Source organism: Microplitis mediator, chromosome 6, assembly GCF_029852145.1.
Source record: "Microplitis mediator isolate UGA2020A chromosome 6, iyMicMedi2.1, whole genome shotgun sequence".
NCBI lineage: Eukaryota > Metazoa > Arthropoda > Insecta > Hymenoptera > Braconidae > Microplitis > Microplitis mediator.
The window spans coordinates 5,430,567-5,446,840 of record NC_079974.1 but is presented as its reverse complement, the minus strand read 5'-3'; the positions used below and the strand labels follow the sequence as shown (position 1 = coordinate 5,446,840).

Below are 16,274 nucleotides of genomic sequence, written 5' to 3'. Positions count from 1 at the left end.
TTTAGAACTTTTTCAATTGTATTATTATAAAATATATAAATAAAAAAAAAAAAAAAAAAATTACAACAATGAACGTAAAAAATAATTTTTTTCTTTATTACATAACAAATTACTATGTAATTTATTAGTTTATAAGTTAATACTTAAATGTTTATTTATGAATTTTTATAAAATAGTCATTCCTATCTAATGTAAATTGAGTGGTAAATGCAAATGAGTGACGTAAAAATAACAGTTAGTGATCGTAAATAATTAACGTGACACTTTTTGATTATGTGCAATATGAGATAGGAGTTTGCTGCCTGCTAAAAACGTGACAACGCCAAGTCCAAGGAGGTACCGTAGTGTCACGAACATGTTGAGTCTTAACCAGAATATACCAAAAAGTACGAAAATACCTGAAACAAACAAAGTTTACATATATAATTAAATATAATAAAACACACTAAAATTAAAAAAAAAGGGGCAGTACTAGTAGGGGAGGTTGAGAGGAACGGTGAGGTCCAAAAATTTGTAACGTTTTTAAATTGTGTAGAGTTGTTTGAAAAAATATTAAGTAAAAAATCTTAAGCCCGATTAGTACAGGGAGAAAACGAGTCTCGAAAATATGTTATATATTATTAAATATATTTTAGTAAAAAATACTATTGCAAATGAGTAAATGTATTATACTTTTACTCTTTACTACTAAATCTATACACTGAGAGAAAAAAAATTAATTTCAAGTAATTATTATTCTTTTTTCCATAAATACTCAAAATAAGTAATTTTTTCAAAATTATCTGATGTCTGTTGCTTTTAGTATCATTTGCGTTTCCTAAATTGATTGATGTGGATGAAAATCTGTTATCAACCGAAACTATTTATGAAGACTTCGATCTGGTTCAATTTTGAGATTAATCGGACAAATAGATTTCGTTTAATGGGAAAAAAAAATTTTCAATAAATTATGTTTTTACTTTCAGTAAATAATTTAAATCATTTGTTTAAACGATTTGAAAACTTGATCAAATCCAAGCTTTCATAAACTCTCGATTGCCGCACAATTCATTTAAAACGACTAATTTATATCGTAAAGCGGAATAAGAAAAAAAAACTAGATTCACTGAAACAAGTTCTCAATATTAAAACTAAACCTTGAAGACGATGTCCTTTTAAGTACTGAATCTAAGTTAAAATTAAACTCACAGAATTTTTAAAAGAGCTCAAGTAAGAGAAATTCTAGGCTACGATAATAATAATAAATTTAAAAAAAAGTCGTCATTGAAAAAAACTTTTATACTAGGATTCATTCAAATATACACCGTAAAAAATGTTGTATATCTGTGTTAATTTTTTGGTGTTGATTACTTTGTGTTAAATCAACAAATTTCACTCTGTTACTTTAAATTATTACAGAATTTATATTGAAAACTCAATCGATATAATCTCGGAAAAATTATTAGAAAAATGAAAGTGAAATCGACATTTTATGAACGTCAATTTAACTTAAAAATTTTCATTATCGGTTTGTTAAATTTAGCATTTACTATACACTGGAATGTTTATCCTACTAATCAAAAAAATTTAGTTATAATTTCGAATTATTTTATGTACTGTAAAAATCATTTTTTCGCTAAATAAAAATATATTTTTGTTTTTTTATAAGAAATTACTGATTTACTACTTACACTTGGTAAGATTACGTGATTTTTTTTTTTAAATCTGAATTCTAATAAAGAAATTGTTTACTATAAAAAAATAGTTGAATGTTAAATGAAATTGTTGTCACTTTTGATATTCTCAAAATATATAAATTACTAGCATACATGTTTCATGAGCAAGAACGCGTGTATTGTTTTTCGTATATTTATTTTAATTTGTATTGCTGTGTTAATTGTGTATATTTTTATACTGTTTTGAGCTCTTAGCTAATCACGTTACGAACAGTTTGGCTTCACATATTTTTCATTTCTTTTATATTAGGGGGGGGGGGGGTAGGTATTAAATTTTTTCTATTTTTTAAACTTAATGCATAACAACTCAAGAATATTGTGTCAAAATTTCAAGTCGATTGGAGCAAAATTGACGAAGTTACCAGTATTTTTATACCTGTCGGATTTTTATACCTAACCGACCCGACCGCTTGTTAAGTGGCAGATGTTTCGCTCTCTGTAAAATACCTAATCTAACCTCCCAGTTTTACTTATAGAAATTTCAACGTGACATTGATAATTCAGTGTGAGGTAAGCCGATAAAATTCGCTTATCGATGTGTTATACCAGAATTTTTCGTGTTCAAAACTTTGTAGCGTTTTTCCCACAACTCACGTTTTCAAAGTCGGTGCCCCTCATAATTTTAAAACTACTGCACCGATCCTTTTGAAATTTTGAACACTATTTCTGTACATAATTTACGAGGTAACGCTGGAGAGATTTGTTGGGAATTGGTTTTTTAATCGGACTATAAGAAAACTGATTCAAAATTTACAAATGTCCCATAGTAAACGTATGCGCAGACTACATGATTGTGGCCTATGCGCATACGTTTACTATGGGACACTTGTAAATTTTGTTCCAGTTTTCCTATAGCCCGGTGTTACTATGCACCCATAGTAAAATTTGTTGGGAATTTTTCACAGTGTACTGAGCGGGTATAGGAGCTGTTACCTTATAGGGATATTTAATTTTGTTCCGATACCAAAATATTGAGAATTGTGGAAAATACGCGTGAAAACTTTTTTTTGTATGCTTCGCAATTTTTTTAATAACAAATTTATTTTCTCATGTTATGACGTGAACTTGTCTTAATACTTGAAGAGACATATCAAGAGTAATGTAAAATCGAATTTGATATCAATTTACTGATTTTTGTTATTATAATTAGATTTTTATCAACAATTCAGAGTGAGCGTCGATTGTAACACTTGAACGAGTAGCAATATTAACACTCAGTCATGTATGGGATCCGCGCAAACTGGATGCGCCACAAATCTACTCTGGGATAGTGTAATTTTTTGATTGTTTCAATATTTATAAATGTTTAATAATTTATATTAAAAATCCCAATATATGTGATACTATAAGTTTAATACTTGACTTTAAGAGTTAATAAAGTATAATAGTATGTATTAAGACTGAATAATAAAAGCAATTTGATGAAAAATATCTATTTCGTTCCGTGTTACAATTGCCCCTGCACTGTGTTACAATTGCAACCCATGCGCGCCGCCATCTTGGTCCCTGACTTTAGTTAAATAAATTAATTTTTTAATAAGTTAACATTGACTTTTTACTAATTAACTAAGTCAGTCACATAAAAGATACTATCAACTAACTTTCTGACAGTTTTTAAGTTTACTATCTTAAAAAAAAACAATTGAAATAGAAAAAATAAAATTTTTTGTTACAATTGCGGCACCTCTCCCCTACTGAACTTAATTTACTAGTATTAGTATATATATTTTGAAAAATAACTTACCTCCCAATCCAAAGTGAAAAACGATTGCACTGAGTGAGTATGGAAACTTAGAAATATTGACATCTAACATCACCCATAAAATGAATAAAAGCAATATTGGAGCTAAACAAAGACCAGTGAATACATTTGACATAAAAACTGGAGGTCTTTTTTCAGGCTCACGGAACATGTGCTGAAATTAAATAAAATATTGTTATTGTCATTACTATTATTATCAAATAATTTCAATCAAACTTTGGCACTGATTTTTTTCTAAATATTTTAAAAAATTAATTCAAATTACATCCATGAGAGATAACATATTTAACTTTTGTTTTTTCAACTATTTTACTCAACAAAATTTTTAATTAAAATAGGAAGTAGTTTAAAAATAATTACAGATATATGTTGTCGCTGGTAGAAATAGTTACGCAAAACACTAAAAAAATAAATGTTTGGAAAATCCAAAAAAACACAACTCTAACGCTCATGTTATATTTTAAATAATTAATTCACTTCTATAAATTATCGAAAGATGGATTTTTTTTTAAAGCTAAAAAAATATTTAATCTGCTCAATTAACACGAAATATTTCTTGACGGTACGATACTGGCAATTTTTCTTAACCAAAAAAAGTAGTTTCAAGTAATGAAAAAAAAAAAAAAAACTTTTTTAAAGTAAAAAAACATTTTAAAAAAGTTTTGATCAGTCGGATATTTTTGTAATTTTAAATAATAAGATTTAAAGTGAAAGAAAAAATAAAATCAATAAGTTAAAATTTAAATAATAATTGATAATGTGAAAAAAACGATTAAAATAAAGTAATAATAAAAAAATAAACGTTAATAACAATCATTAGAGATTGGTGCACTTTGGGATCTTTCAAGATTTTTCTTTTGTTTGGAAAATTTAAAAACGCTCACTTGAATTTATGATTTCATGCAAATATGATATTAAAAATTAAGTTTTTTGCTTTATCAATAATTTAAAAGTAACAAAAATATGAATAATTGTCGCCCATGAATACTAATTTTATAAATAATTTATAAATTGTTCTTACTTTTATTTCCGACTTTGGTGTAAACAATTCAGAATTTTTACTGTATCCAATAAATTTATTAATATTAACAACTTCATTTCCTGTTTGCTCTGGGAATTTCAAATCTACAGTTGCTACATGCCATTGGAATGAATTACTTAAAACCGCATCACCAACAATCAAATCGACCTCATATTCACCAGAATAATAACCAAAAGTTTGAGCTTCACTTCCTACTGGCATTTCGAACTTGTAAACATTAGAAGCATCTGGTTCTGCCACAAAAATAACTTCATGAAGTTGTTTCTCTTCAACAGATTTAATAAGTTTCGACAATCTAACGAATGCTTGATGCACACGCATTGACTTGTTGTCTGCAATATCCCTTAAGGAAAATTTCATAACAAGTTTCTGTTGCGAATCAGCTTCTATTTTTTGATCTAATTTTTTTGGATAAGCGATTCTAGAAATATAAATTACCCATAAATAAATTTCATTTGAATTTATATAATAAATATAACCATTGCAATTGGCAGTTACTTACTTGACTAATTTCGACTGAGTTGTTTGATCAGCATCACCAGTACCGATTTCCAAATAATCAAGTTTTACTTCAGATAAAACTTTTACTGTTACAGTGGAGGAAGCTGATCCTGCAAGTACGGCTACTTTATAGAATCCACGATGTGGTTTAATATCCATGAAATTCATCGAAAATATAGTCCTGTTAGTAGAAAAAAATTACAATCATTTGTCGTTCTCTTTCTACGAATTTGAATATCAATAAAAATTAAATAAGTATCAGTAAAATAAATTTTCTTCACTATTATTGCAGAAGAACGAAAGTTTTAAGTCACATCATTTACAAGCAAATGTTCAATAATTTGAATATTTAATTAAAACAAAAATGAAGACTATCTTTTTTTTGTTCAAAAAAACGTTGAAAAATCGAATCACTCATTATAATTATTTTATTTTTGCGCGAAATTCAAAATGTATTTATGTGTAATTATTTCGGGCTTACTATTTTTTTTTTTTTTTAGCTCAAAAATATTCTTTACGATATGGAAAAAATAATATAAAGGATGCAAAAACTCCCTTCAAAATATCAGTCATGACCCCAGGGGTTGGTGGGAAAAATGTGTACATATAGCTGTGGTATGAGGGTAAAAAGTGCAACTATAGGTACACAATTTTTTCTACTTCAGTGGCGAGTCCTCATAGAAATTCAGTGCAATTAAGCTTCGAAATTTCAAAAATCTATTACGTGTTATTTTTTATAGATACAAAAAAAATTTTAGACCCAGAAGAAAAGGATTTTTTCTCGCAAAAAATTTTTACTTGCCCTTAGAAATTTTTCGCATTATAATTTGAAAAGAAATATTTTCTTGGAGCAAGAAAAAATTTTTTGGGGCGAGGAAAAAATTCTTGCGCGAAAAAGTTATTTCTAGACCAAAAAAAATTTCTCTCTACAATTAATAGTACAAAATATTTCTTGCGCCAAGAAATCCTTCTTTTCTATGTATAGTTTCTCATGTGAATCGTCTTTCTCTACAAGTTTTGTTTGAAAGTTTTTTACATTTTTTTTTCTTTTGTTACGTTCCCGTAACATTTATTGAATAAATAAATTTAATTTATGTCCATCCGTAGACAAAACGAAGTGTTTACGTAGATGAGAATTGGACTGCCTCGTTGTTCCCATAAGGAACCTGAGGTGCAACACTGTATTAATTTTTAATATATAATTATGCAATGATAAAAAGAAGTTCAGTTAGTCGGAGGACTCAGCAGAGACGAGTACTCTGCTGAATCCGAATCTATCAGTCTGCTTTTTACACTCCAATAATTATAAAATAAACCTATGACTAATTCTAAATTAATCTAACCTTATTTTGAGGTGCCAATTGGCACCCCACTATGTCATATCCATAACCCTATTAATACCCAGGGGCGAGCGCTTATTAGCAGTTCCACCCTGTCCTATAACCCTGAGTGCTCAGTAGCAGTTCGGGTTTCCTACCGATTTTCCTACCACTCACCTGTTACTATAAATATAATTATATGGAGGATTAAGGCAGCTATGGCTTCGAGATACATTTTAAATCGCGAAAAATAATCAAAATTTATAAAAAAAATCAAATAATTGACGACCCGACGCACCTGGGATCTATCGATACCCTAACGCCGTCAACCTGGTTAATTAAAAATTATTCTGTCTCGTAAATGCAGAAGCCAGAATGTAACACTTTGTTTATGAAATATTTGCGAAAAAACTGTTTTTGAAGGTATTTTAATTTTTTTTTTTATCAACCCCTGAGGTGATGACTTTCTTATTTTGGGGGTGACGGTGGGTGGCATCATAAACCTTCAACCAAATTTGCACCAACTTTAAAAAATGTTTTCTACTTCGGAGTTTCGACTGAACTATAAAAACCAAATCTCTCGATAGTTCAGACATATTCTGGAGCGCACATTTTCAATTAAGATAATTAGTCCTTTGTTTAATTAATTGATTCGTTTTAATTCACGGCCACCATACCGAAATTTCCAACAATGAGTTCAACTGATTAAATTTAATATCATTAATATCAACTTACTTGTCTTTGGGAGATGGTTTAAAGCTTTGTTTGCTGATTACAACAACGTCATCGTCCAATCTTGTTGCTGAATTAGCAACCACAGTAGGAACTGTAGGAAGTGCGTTACCAAAAATATCACATACTTTGATGTTAACGAACGGTTGTTTAACGGAAATGGCATTTTTCCCTTCAGCGAGCGTGATACAAATGGGTTTACTGAATTCATTATTTGCTAGAGTTTTTAACGCGGACAGTAACATGGCGGCACCTTTTACGGACTGTACCAAATGTCTTGAAAGTAAATAATTTGTTATTTTTACTATTTGTTCAGAAGTTACTGAAGGAGGTTTTTGCCTCGAAGTTGATAATTTTGCGATTCCAGTTACTAAAAGACCTGTAATTAAAGAAAATAACTTAGTTATCATTCACTTGGTACAAATAATAAATATATAAATAAAAATTAATGAATCATCAGTAAAATAAATTTTCTCCATTATTATTGCAGAAGAACGAAAGTTTTAATTAACATCATTTAGAAAATAAGTAATCAAAGTACTTTTTGTTTAAAACATAAAAAAAACTTACTAGTAACTGAAAGGCCACCTTCGAATTGCAGAGAACGACCGTTTACTTCATCAGCTTGAACAATAGTATCTTCAATTTTATCTAAAGCAAAGTCACCAGCTGGTCCTAAAACTGCGGCAATGTGATAGATGTAGCCGAGACTAAAATATTTTTAAATGATTTAAATTCTTATAATAAAAAAATTATTTTCAATTAAATTATTTCCTATCAAACTTAAATGTGATAATCCGAATCTTTTAATATTTATATGTACATTCGTATATCTTATCAAGAGCAATTATTTTTTTTTTTTTTTAAGAAAACATTTGTCTTTTAAGTCGAAAATGATTGGGAAAATAAAAAGTAGTAACTTAAATCAAACACAATCGACTACCCGCCATAAGTCTGGTCTAGAGGATGTAGGGGAAATGTTCTAAAAGTGTCGGAGAAGTTTAAAAAATATTTTTTTTGTTTTTATAACCAAACTAAAATGTAACGATAATTAATTTGTTAATTTTTTTAGTAGCTAACTATGATTAAATCTTGAGGTAAAAAATTACTAATGATTGTTGAAAAAAATTTCGAATTTCAAAAGAAAAATGTTCATGCTTAAAAAATTCGAACTCACTTTAATAAGTTGTCATCTTTTTTTAACGCAGCCTGTAATAACTTGACTAGTTTTGATATCGTAGATTCTGATAATTTTTGTGACAAAGATACATAGGCAGATACTGCATGATACAAATCAGGAATCGTGGACGTATCTTTCTCTATCACAGCAGCTAATATCTAATAGGAATAACAAATATAAATTAATGATGATCGTCCTAGTCTCAAAAGTTAATTTTCGATGTATAAAAAATTGTGAGGACACAGATTGATATCTTTATACAACTACGAAGATGGGTTTGAACAGAAAATTTAATTGTTTACAAAAAAAGGAAATTTAATTCCTTACGAAAAAAAAGTCAGGAATGTTCAGCAAAATTATTGATTTCCAAACCTTAGTATACGTGAAAATACATCTTCGTCTTATTTTACAAAAAAATAAACTAAAAAATTGGTAATTTTATGAAATTTAAATTAGCAAAATTATTTTTCGATTGATTAACGGAATCAAATGACAAGTCTAATACTGTGAGATTTAAATTGAGAAATAGTAATTAAAAATTTTTTACTTAAGTGGAATTTATGTCAGTTTTTTAGAATTAATCAATTGTTGGTAAAGTATTAGTGGAAGTACGAATTCCAGAATATTCTAGATGAAAAATACAACGAAAATAAAATATTCTATACGTTTAAAAGCCTAACTTTTTATGCATCCAATTTCCCGTGTAAAAAAAATTCGTTCCAAAAAAGTTCCGCATGTAGAACTTTTTTAGAACGTTAGTAATTTTGATGGTAAAAAAAAAGTTTTTATGAGCAAATTTAGAGTCAAAAAAGAACATTCTTGGAATTTTTTTGGAATTTTTTATGGACATTCCAAAAAAGTTCCATAATCGCCACCTTTGACCTTTTTCGAAAGCTAAAAAAGACGTTCCAAAAACATTCAAAAATGGTCCAAAAATCATTACTTTACAAACTATTATAGAACTAAAATAGACGTTCCAAAAACATTCCACAATCACCACTTTTGACTTTTTATGGATTAGAAAAGGCGTTCCAAAAACCTTCCAAAATCAATTCTTTTGCATTTTTTCTAGAAAAAAGACGTTCTAGAAACATGCCAAAATAGTTCAGAAATCACTACTTTTGAATTTTTTAAAGAACTAAAAAAAACGTCCATAAAAAAATTCCAAAAAAGTTCCATTCGAAGTTCTAATCTGTCTCATGTTTAGAAGTTCCACATGCGGAATTTTTTTGGAATCTTTTTCGGACGAATTTTTTTTACACGGGTTATGTTATGAATTAAAAAGTTTCGTTCAGAATTAAATTTTTTATAAGAACACATTTCTGTAAATTGAAATAAATACTTTTCATCATATTTTTAAGAAAAAAGGAAAAAATTATTTGGTGCCATTTGAATATGAAAAAAAAAAAAATCTAGAGAAGCGCGCAGTTAAATAAAAATATCAAACTATCCACTCATATAATTAAAAACATTATGTATCTGTGTTAAAAATCGTCCGTGTTAAATTTTTTTTGTTGACTATGTTGTGTTAAATTAACACATTTCACTGGGTTACTTAAAAATTTTAACCTAGTAAAAAAATCCAAATTTTCAAGATTTATGAAGTGTTACTTTAAGAGGGGTCTGAAATTTTTCTCTATCACACTCAAGTCAACAAACGGAACTATCCTTGTTGCACTTGCGCAGTAAATGGAAACTTTATCCACGTTTTTCTCTTAAACAAATGAATATTTTTCAAAAATCGAAACGTAGACTGCTAGTTAATAGAGTAATGAATCGAGCCTCGTTCTTAATTTTGTGTTTAGAGGTTTAGTTTGAGAGAAAAGCTTGGACAAAAATTACTATAGACCCTCCTTAAAATCAACAGAAAATTTATCTTGGAATCTCAATCGATAGTCACGGAAGAATTATTAGAAAAACTCAAAGTGAAATCGACATTTTATGAATGTCAATTTAACTTGAAAATTTTTATTATTGATATATTCAATTTACCATTTACTGAAATCCGGAATGTTTATTGTACTAGTAAAGAGATTAAGTGGAATGAAATTAACTGGAATGAAATATAACGTGATTTTTTTTTAAATCTTGACTGTAATAAAAACATTATTTGCTATCAAAAAATAGTTGAATATTAAATGATAATTGTTGTCACTTTTGACAACCTCAAAATAATATATAAATTATAGTTAATCAATATCCATGATAAAAAAGTGAAATGTTAAAGTAGATATTTTTTTGTGACGCCACTGGCCGTTAAAAAGTGTTGAATTAACTTGTGTTACTACCCAAATTTTGTGTTGAAATTTTAATACAAATTTAACACAAATAGGGTAGAAGTACTATTTGTGACCACTGCTCCATTTCTGGATATGAAATACTTTATTTTAATTAATGAAAAGGTGTTAAATAAAAGTTTCACTTTAAGAGTGTGATAAAAGTATCTTTGAACACATTTTAAAAAATGATTCACTGCGTCTTTTGCAAGTTATTTAATTGGAATTTTTCAAGTGTCCAAAACTGGAACTAATGTGGCCAAAAACGGTACCTCTACCCTAATCTGTGTTATGAAACAACACAAATATTACGAACTGATTCTAAAATTCAGATTATGTTGATTTTATCACAATATTTTTTACTTTGCAAGAGGTTTTTTATATGCAAAAACTAATTTTTTGATTAAGAAAATTTAAAAACACCCTAATATGATTCTTGATAGCACGAGTTGCTCGTCAAAAAGTTTGTATTCATTAGTTTGCGACCAACTTGACGACAACTCTAACTTTTGCAATTTTTGGCGAAAGGTTACCGCTAACTTTCTGAAAAGTTGGCGCCAGGGAAGAGCCGCAATTCGAAGGCAGGCTTCTGAGAAAATTGAAGGCAACTTTCCGTCAACTTATGGATTGCCGACTTTCTCAGAAAGTGTCTATCAACTTTGGAAGTACTAAATTTTGCGGCCAACTTGGCGTCTAGTTTCGGCTGTTAGTTTGACGCCAGTTTCGCGTCAACTTGGCTATCAGGGATACTGAAGTTTGCCGACGTCTAATAATTTTTGATTTTTTTTTTAAAACGATAAATTATATTTAAAAAATATTTCAAAAATTGCCTCCCTATTTTTTAAAATTTTCTAAATGTGCATTTTGTTAATTTTTTTTTTTGTGTGACTGATTTGTTAAAAAATAATCCGAAACTGGTTATAATTGTCTACCAATTTTAGGGTCGTCTCCAATATTTACAAATATTATAAGAAATTAATTTTCTACACACTTTTGACAATGAAGATACAGGCAGCGATTGACAAGATCCTATACTCTGCCACGTAGATACGACGTAAAAAATATTCTCAGGACTCATATCAGCATCATTTCCGGCGTTTTTAATTAAATATTTACATATCTCCTGCAATTAAAGAAATTATATAAATTAACTTTTGCGCTCATAAAATAATCGCATTAAAATTTAAAAAAGTATTTCTTCAGTAAGACTAATCATACAATCATAGATTATCAATATGTGCAATTTTCATCATTTTGAAATACAAATAATTAAAGGTACTGAAAGTAACAAATAAATAAATTTTCTTACCGCAGAATTAGGAATCGCTTTTCCTAGTAATTTATATCCAAGAACAGCATAATAAGTAGACTGGACATCAGATAGTTTGAATCCTGGTTCAAGGACTTTTTGTAGTCTATTTTTATCATCGTCAGTTAAATACGAACTTGTTGAAGGTGTAATATCTGGAACGGCGAAGCTCAATCCCAATAGGGTTGCCACGACGACAATCCATTGAGCTAAAAAAAAAAAATTTTATTTTTCTCTGCTATTATATTACAATTAAAAATAATAATAAAATAATACGCTATTACGTAAATTTAATTTAAACTTTTTAAGATATAGATAAAAAAAAATTGATTAAAATAATATGATAAATATTTATAATTTTTTTAAACCGACATCAGATTAAAATAATACTGTGGAAAAAAAATTAATTTCAGAATTGATAGATATTAAAAATCTTTTAATTTAATATAAATATTGATACAATTTTAATTTTAATTAATAATACTTACATATTTTCATCGTGAAACGAATTATTAGTTAGCCGGCAGCCACGTCGGCTTCTCAAACAAAATGGCTCTGTCTTCATGGCGTTTATTATGCGGAGAGGGTCTGATTTAACAGGAAATAGCTGGTACACTATATACGTAATACGTTTTTCCGGTAGTATGCATTTTGGCGGGAAAATTTAAAAATATTTTGTTTCAAATTTAAATAATACTGAAGTTAGCCGTCTAATAATTTTTTGATTTTTTTAAAAACGATAAATTATGAAAAAAAATATTTTAAAAAATCGATTTTTTAATTTACTGCATGTGAATATTTTTTTTGTACTTTATTTGTTGAAAAAAAATCCGAAATTTGTTAATTGTCTACCAACTTTAGGATCATAATTATAAATGTTAATGTAGCTGATGATTATCAATTTTTTAAATTTTGAAATTGATGAATTAAACGTGAATCGAATAAAATTTAAAAAATGCGCATTTATAGAATTTGAAAATCAGTATGTGCATTTATTTTTGTTTTTATATTTTGAATTGTTTAATTCTACTAATTAATTGTTAGTATAGCAATTTTCACAGCTTCCAAGAAAATAGATTTTCAAGACGCAATTAGACAGGGTGATCACGAACCAGGAAAACCGGGAATATCGGGAATTATCAGAAAATTTGATGCAACCGGGAAATTTCATGGAAATGTCAGGGAATTTCGAAAAGTATCCGGGAATTAAATTGTAACAGTTCAAAATTTAAAAAATTTTAAATTATACACTAGTTATAAAAATTAAGGGATACAAAAAAAATTTCAAATTTTAAAGTGATTTTCAGCAGGTTGTAGATCGAAGGAAAATGGTCAAACGCCAAAAACAAAAAAGGCAAATTGTAACTTCAAGTGTCTAATTTTCTGATCGGGTCTTTCAATTTTTTTATTATGTGCAGTTCTAGAGTAATCCTAAGAAAACTATCGGAAAAGAAATTTGCCAAATTTTTGCTCGTCTTAAAAACGGTCTTCGAGATTCAATAAATTTTTTTCGATAATTATGATTGATTTTTTATTGCTCCGGAACCGTGTAAAATAAAAAAATTTAAAGACCCAGATCAGAAAACTAGACACTTGAAGCTACAGTTTGACTTTTTGTTTTTATTCTACGACCATTTTCCTTCGGGTTACAAACTGTTGAAAATCACTAAAAAATTTGAAATTTTTTTAATATCCCTTAATTTTTGTAACCAGTGTATTTTGAATTTATTTAAATCATAAAATTTCTTATTAAATATTTTAACTGATACATTATTTAACATCGAATAATCAAAAGTAGGCAATATTCATTTATTTTATTGCCCTTTTTTTCAGGTTTCTCGCATGGTTTAATTATCAAATTTAATTATTAAAAATGAAAATATAATAAAAACTTTGAATATCTAAATGATACAAATAAAATTTCTAAACCAGGGAAAAATGTGAAAAACTTTACTGGAAAACCGGGAAATGTCAGGGAATTTTGAAACCATTTCTTTGTGGCCACCCTGTTAGAAAAGTAAAATTTGAAAATTCGGTAAGTTCTGCCCATTTTTAAGGGTTGCTGTAATGATAATCAATTAATAAATTAATAGCAATCTAAAATTCTAGAAATTGTTGAGTACGACCGAGCTTTAGTAGCGTTGCATAATACGATAAAAAATGAATAGATATATGAACGAAAAGATATTTAAAAAAAAATAAGTGTAATAAAAAAATAATAATTCATAAAGTTACATAAACGTATTGATAAAAACGTATTAAGAAATAAATATCTCTAAAAAACAACAGCTAGATACTTATAACTAAGGATTCGTAAAAATTCGGGTCTTTTAAAATTTAGATAAAAACATCCCTGGTGGAAATTATTCGGAATTTCTCTGAAAAACTCAGTTCTTAAGTTCTAAAGACTTTTTCAGAGAGACAGAGAAAAGGCCGAAAAATTTCCACCAGGGATATATTCTCGATTAAAAACTCCGATTGAATCTGCTTGAAAATCGGATTTATTTCAGATTCAATCTGGTTCGAACATTCAATCAGAATTACTCGGGAGCGTATCTAATTGAATTTCAATCGGAAAAAAAATATTCATTATTTTCCGATTAAATTCAATTGAAATATTTTTATCGGATTCAATTGGAAAACAATATTTTTTTGTCAATTATTTTCCGATTGAATCCGATGAAAATATGTTCAATTAGATTTTATTGGGTTCAATCATGGAGAATAGAGACTCTATTCTCCATGGGTTCAATAAAAATTAGGCTAAATCAGAGTAACGAGAATTAAAAATTCTCAGCAGCTGTTGAAAAATATTTGGGCCTTGCAGCTCCTAGGAGATGACTCTACCGATGGCTGATTTCTTGTGCTCTTTTGGATCTTACAGACTACCTAGAATTTTTATTTTTGGTCTCCAAGCTATTAAGTAGCCTGTAAGACCCAAAAAAGTTTTCATCCGCTGCTCAAAATTTTTAGTTCTCGTCTTCTAGCTACTAGACATGTGTTTTTGTCAATGAAATGTTTCCGATGTAGTTTAATTTTTTTATTGCAAGTTTGGAAAAGTTGTATCCACGATTTACGATTACGAAAGTCTTATTTACGTTTTCGTACGTCAACTACGTCTAAAACACGTTCTTACGTCTATTTACATCTTCAAAGGTTGAACTTACGTTTTCACTTAGTACTTTCAATCTACGATTTAAACTTCGACTCAATATTTGACAATAAAATCATAATATTAAAGGGTCCGATTTACAAAAGTTTAAATTTTCAAAGTTCATTAGATCGATCACCAAATTATTATGCTACTAGTTGTTGATATTTTGTTCATGGGTTCGAGTTTATTTCTCCTTTATTAATATTTACTCTCCTCAGTCCCGATGCATCATTTTGTTTGCGATTTGAATAATTTTTTATAAGTATACTTATACACGGAAAGAAAATTATGGCAGCGGTTCCCATAATTCTGTGAAATTTTTTCCTATACTATCATAGGAATTACGACCATAAATTATAGGAGCGGTTCCTATAATTATGGGAATGATACTCATAACACTATAGGAATGGTTCCTATAATTTATAGGAACCATAATATTATGGGAATGGTTCCTATAATAGCATGGGAACTATTTCCATAATATTATGGGAATGATTCCCATAATGCGATTGGAATGGTTCCTATACCATTATGGGAATCATTCCCATAATATTATGGGAATAGTTCCCATACTATTATAGGAACCATTCCCATAATATTATGGGAATGGTTCCCATATTATCATGAAAAAATTAATTTAAAGAAGTGTGGTAATCACTTCTACAATACACAGAAATATTATTAAACATAAAAACAAAAATTCAAACATTGAAAAAAAAAATCGTATTTGGCAAAAAAACATTAAAATTTTTAACAAGAATTTTTTGTCAGCACAAAACATTCAAGAAAATTCAAATTTTGGGAAATTTCTACACTATTGTACAAAAAAAAAATTTTATGATATTATAGGGATGGTTCCCATAACATTATGGGAATAGTTCCTATACCAATATAGGAACCATTCCCATAATAGTATGGGAATGATTCCCATAATGGTATGGGAATGATTCCCATACCATTATGGGAATGGTTCCCATAATGGTATGGGAACTATTCTCATACTATTATGGGGATGGTTCCCATAATATATGGGAACCATCCCTATAGTAGTATAGGTACTATTCCCATACCATTATGGGAACCATTCCCATAATGCATAGGAAAACTTCCCATAATTTTCTTTCCGTGTAGATCTTTTAAGAAGCAAAAAAACATATTTTATATTTTTTCTAATTTATAGTTTTTAAAGCCTTCTATTTTAAAGCTGTAGCAATAATTATTTTTATGGTTCAGCAAACAGCGGCTAGTTGCAAAATTGTCCCCTATACGGGACATCAGGATCGA

At 28.4% G+C, this 16,274-nt stretch overlaps 1 protein-coding gene across 1 annotated transcript; it reads right to left on the bottom strand.

The window, feature by feature from the left end:
- Positions 1–75: 75 nt before the first annotated feature.
- On the bottom strand, positions 76–12,435 carry LOC130669552 (dolichyl-diphosphooligosaccharide--protein glycosyltransferase subunit 2). Its single transcript, XM_057472514.1, has 10 exons — positions 12,325–12,435; positions 11,837–12,045; positions 11,519–11,650; positions 8,249–8,409; positions 7,642–7,781; positions 7,075–7,450; positions 5,022–5,201; positions 4,499–4,940; positions 3,460–3,631; positions 76–398 (listed from the first exon to the last, which is right to left on the bottom strand). Exons 1-10 carry the CDS (start codon positions 12,332–12,334, stop codon positions 253–255), a joined length of 1,968 nt encoding a protein of 655 aa, XP_057328497.1. The 5' UTR covers positions 12,335–12,435; the 3' UTR covers positions 76–252.
- Between the last annotated feature and the right edge of the window lie 3,839 nt (positions 12,436–16,274).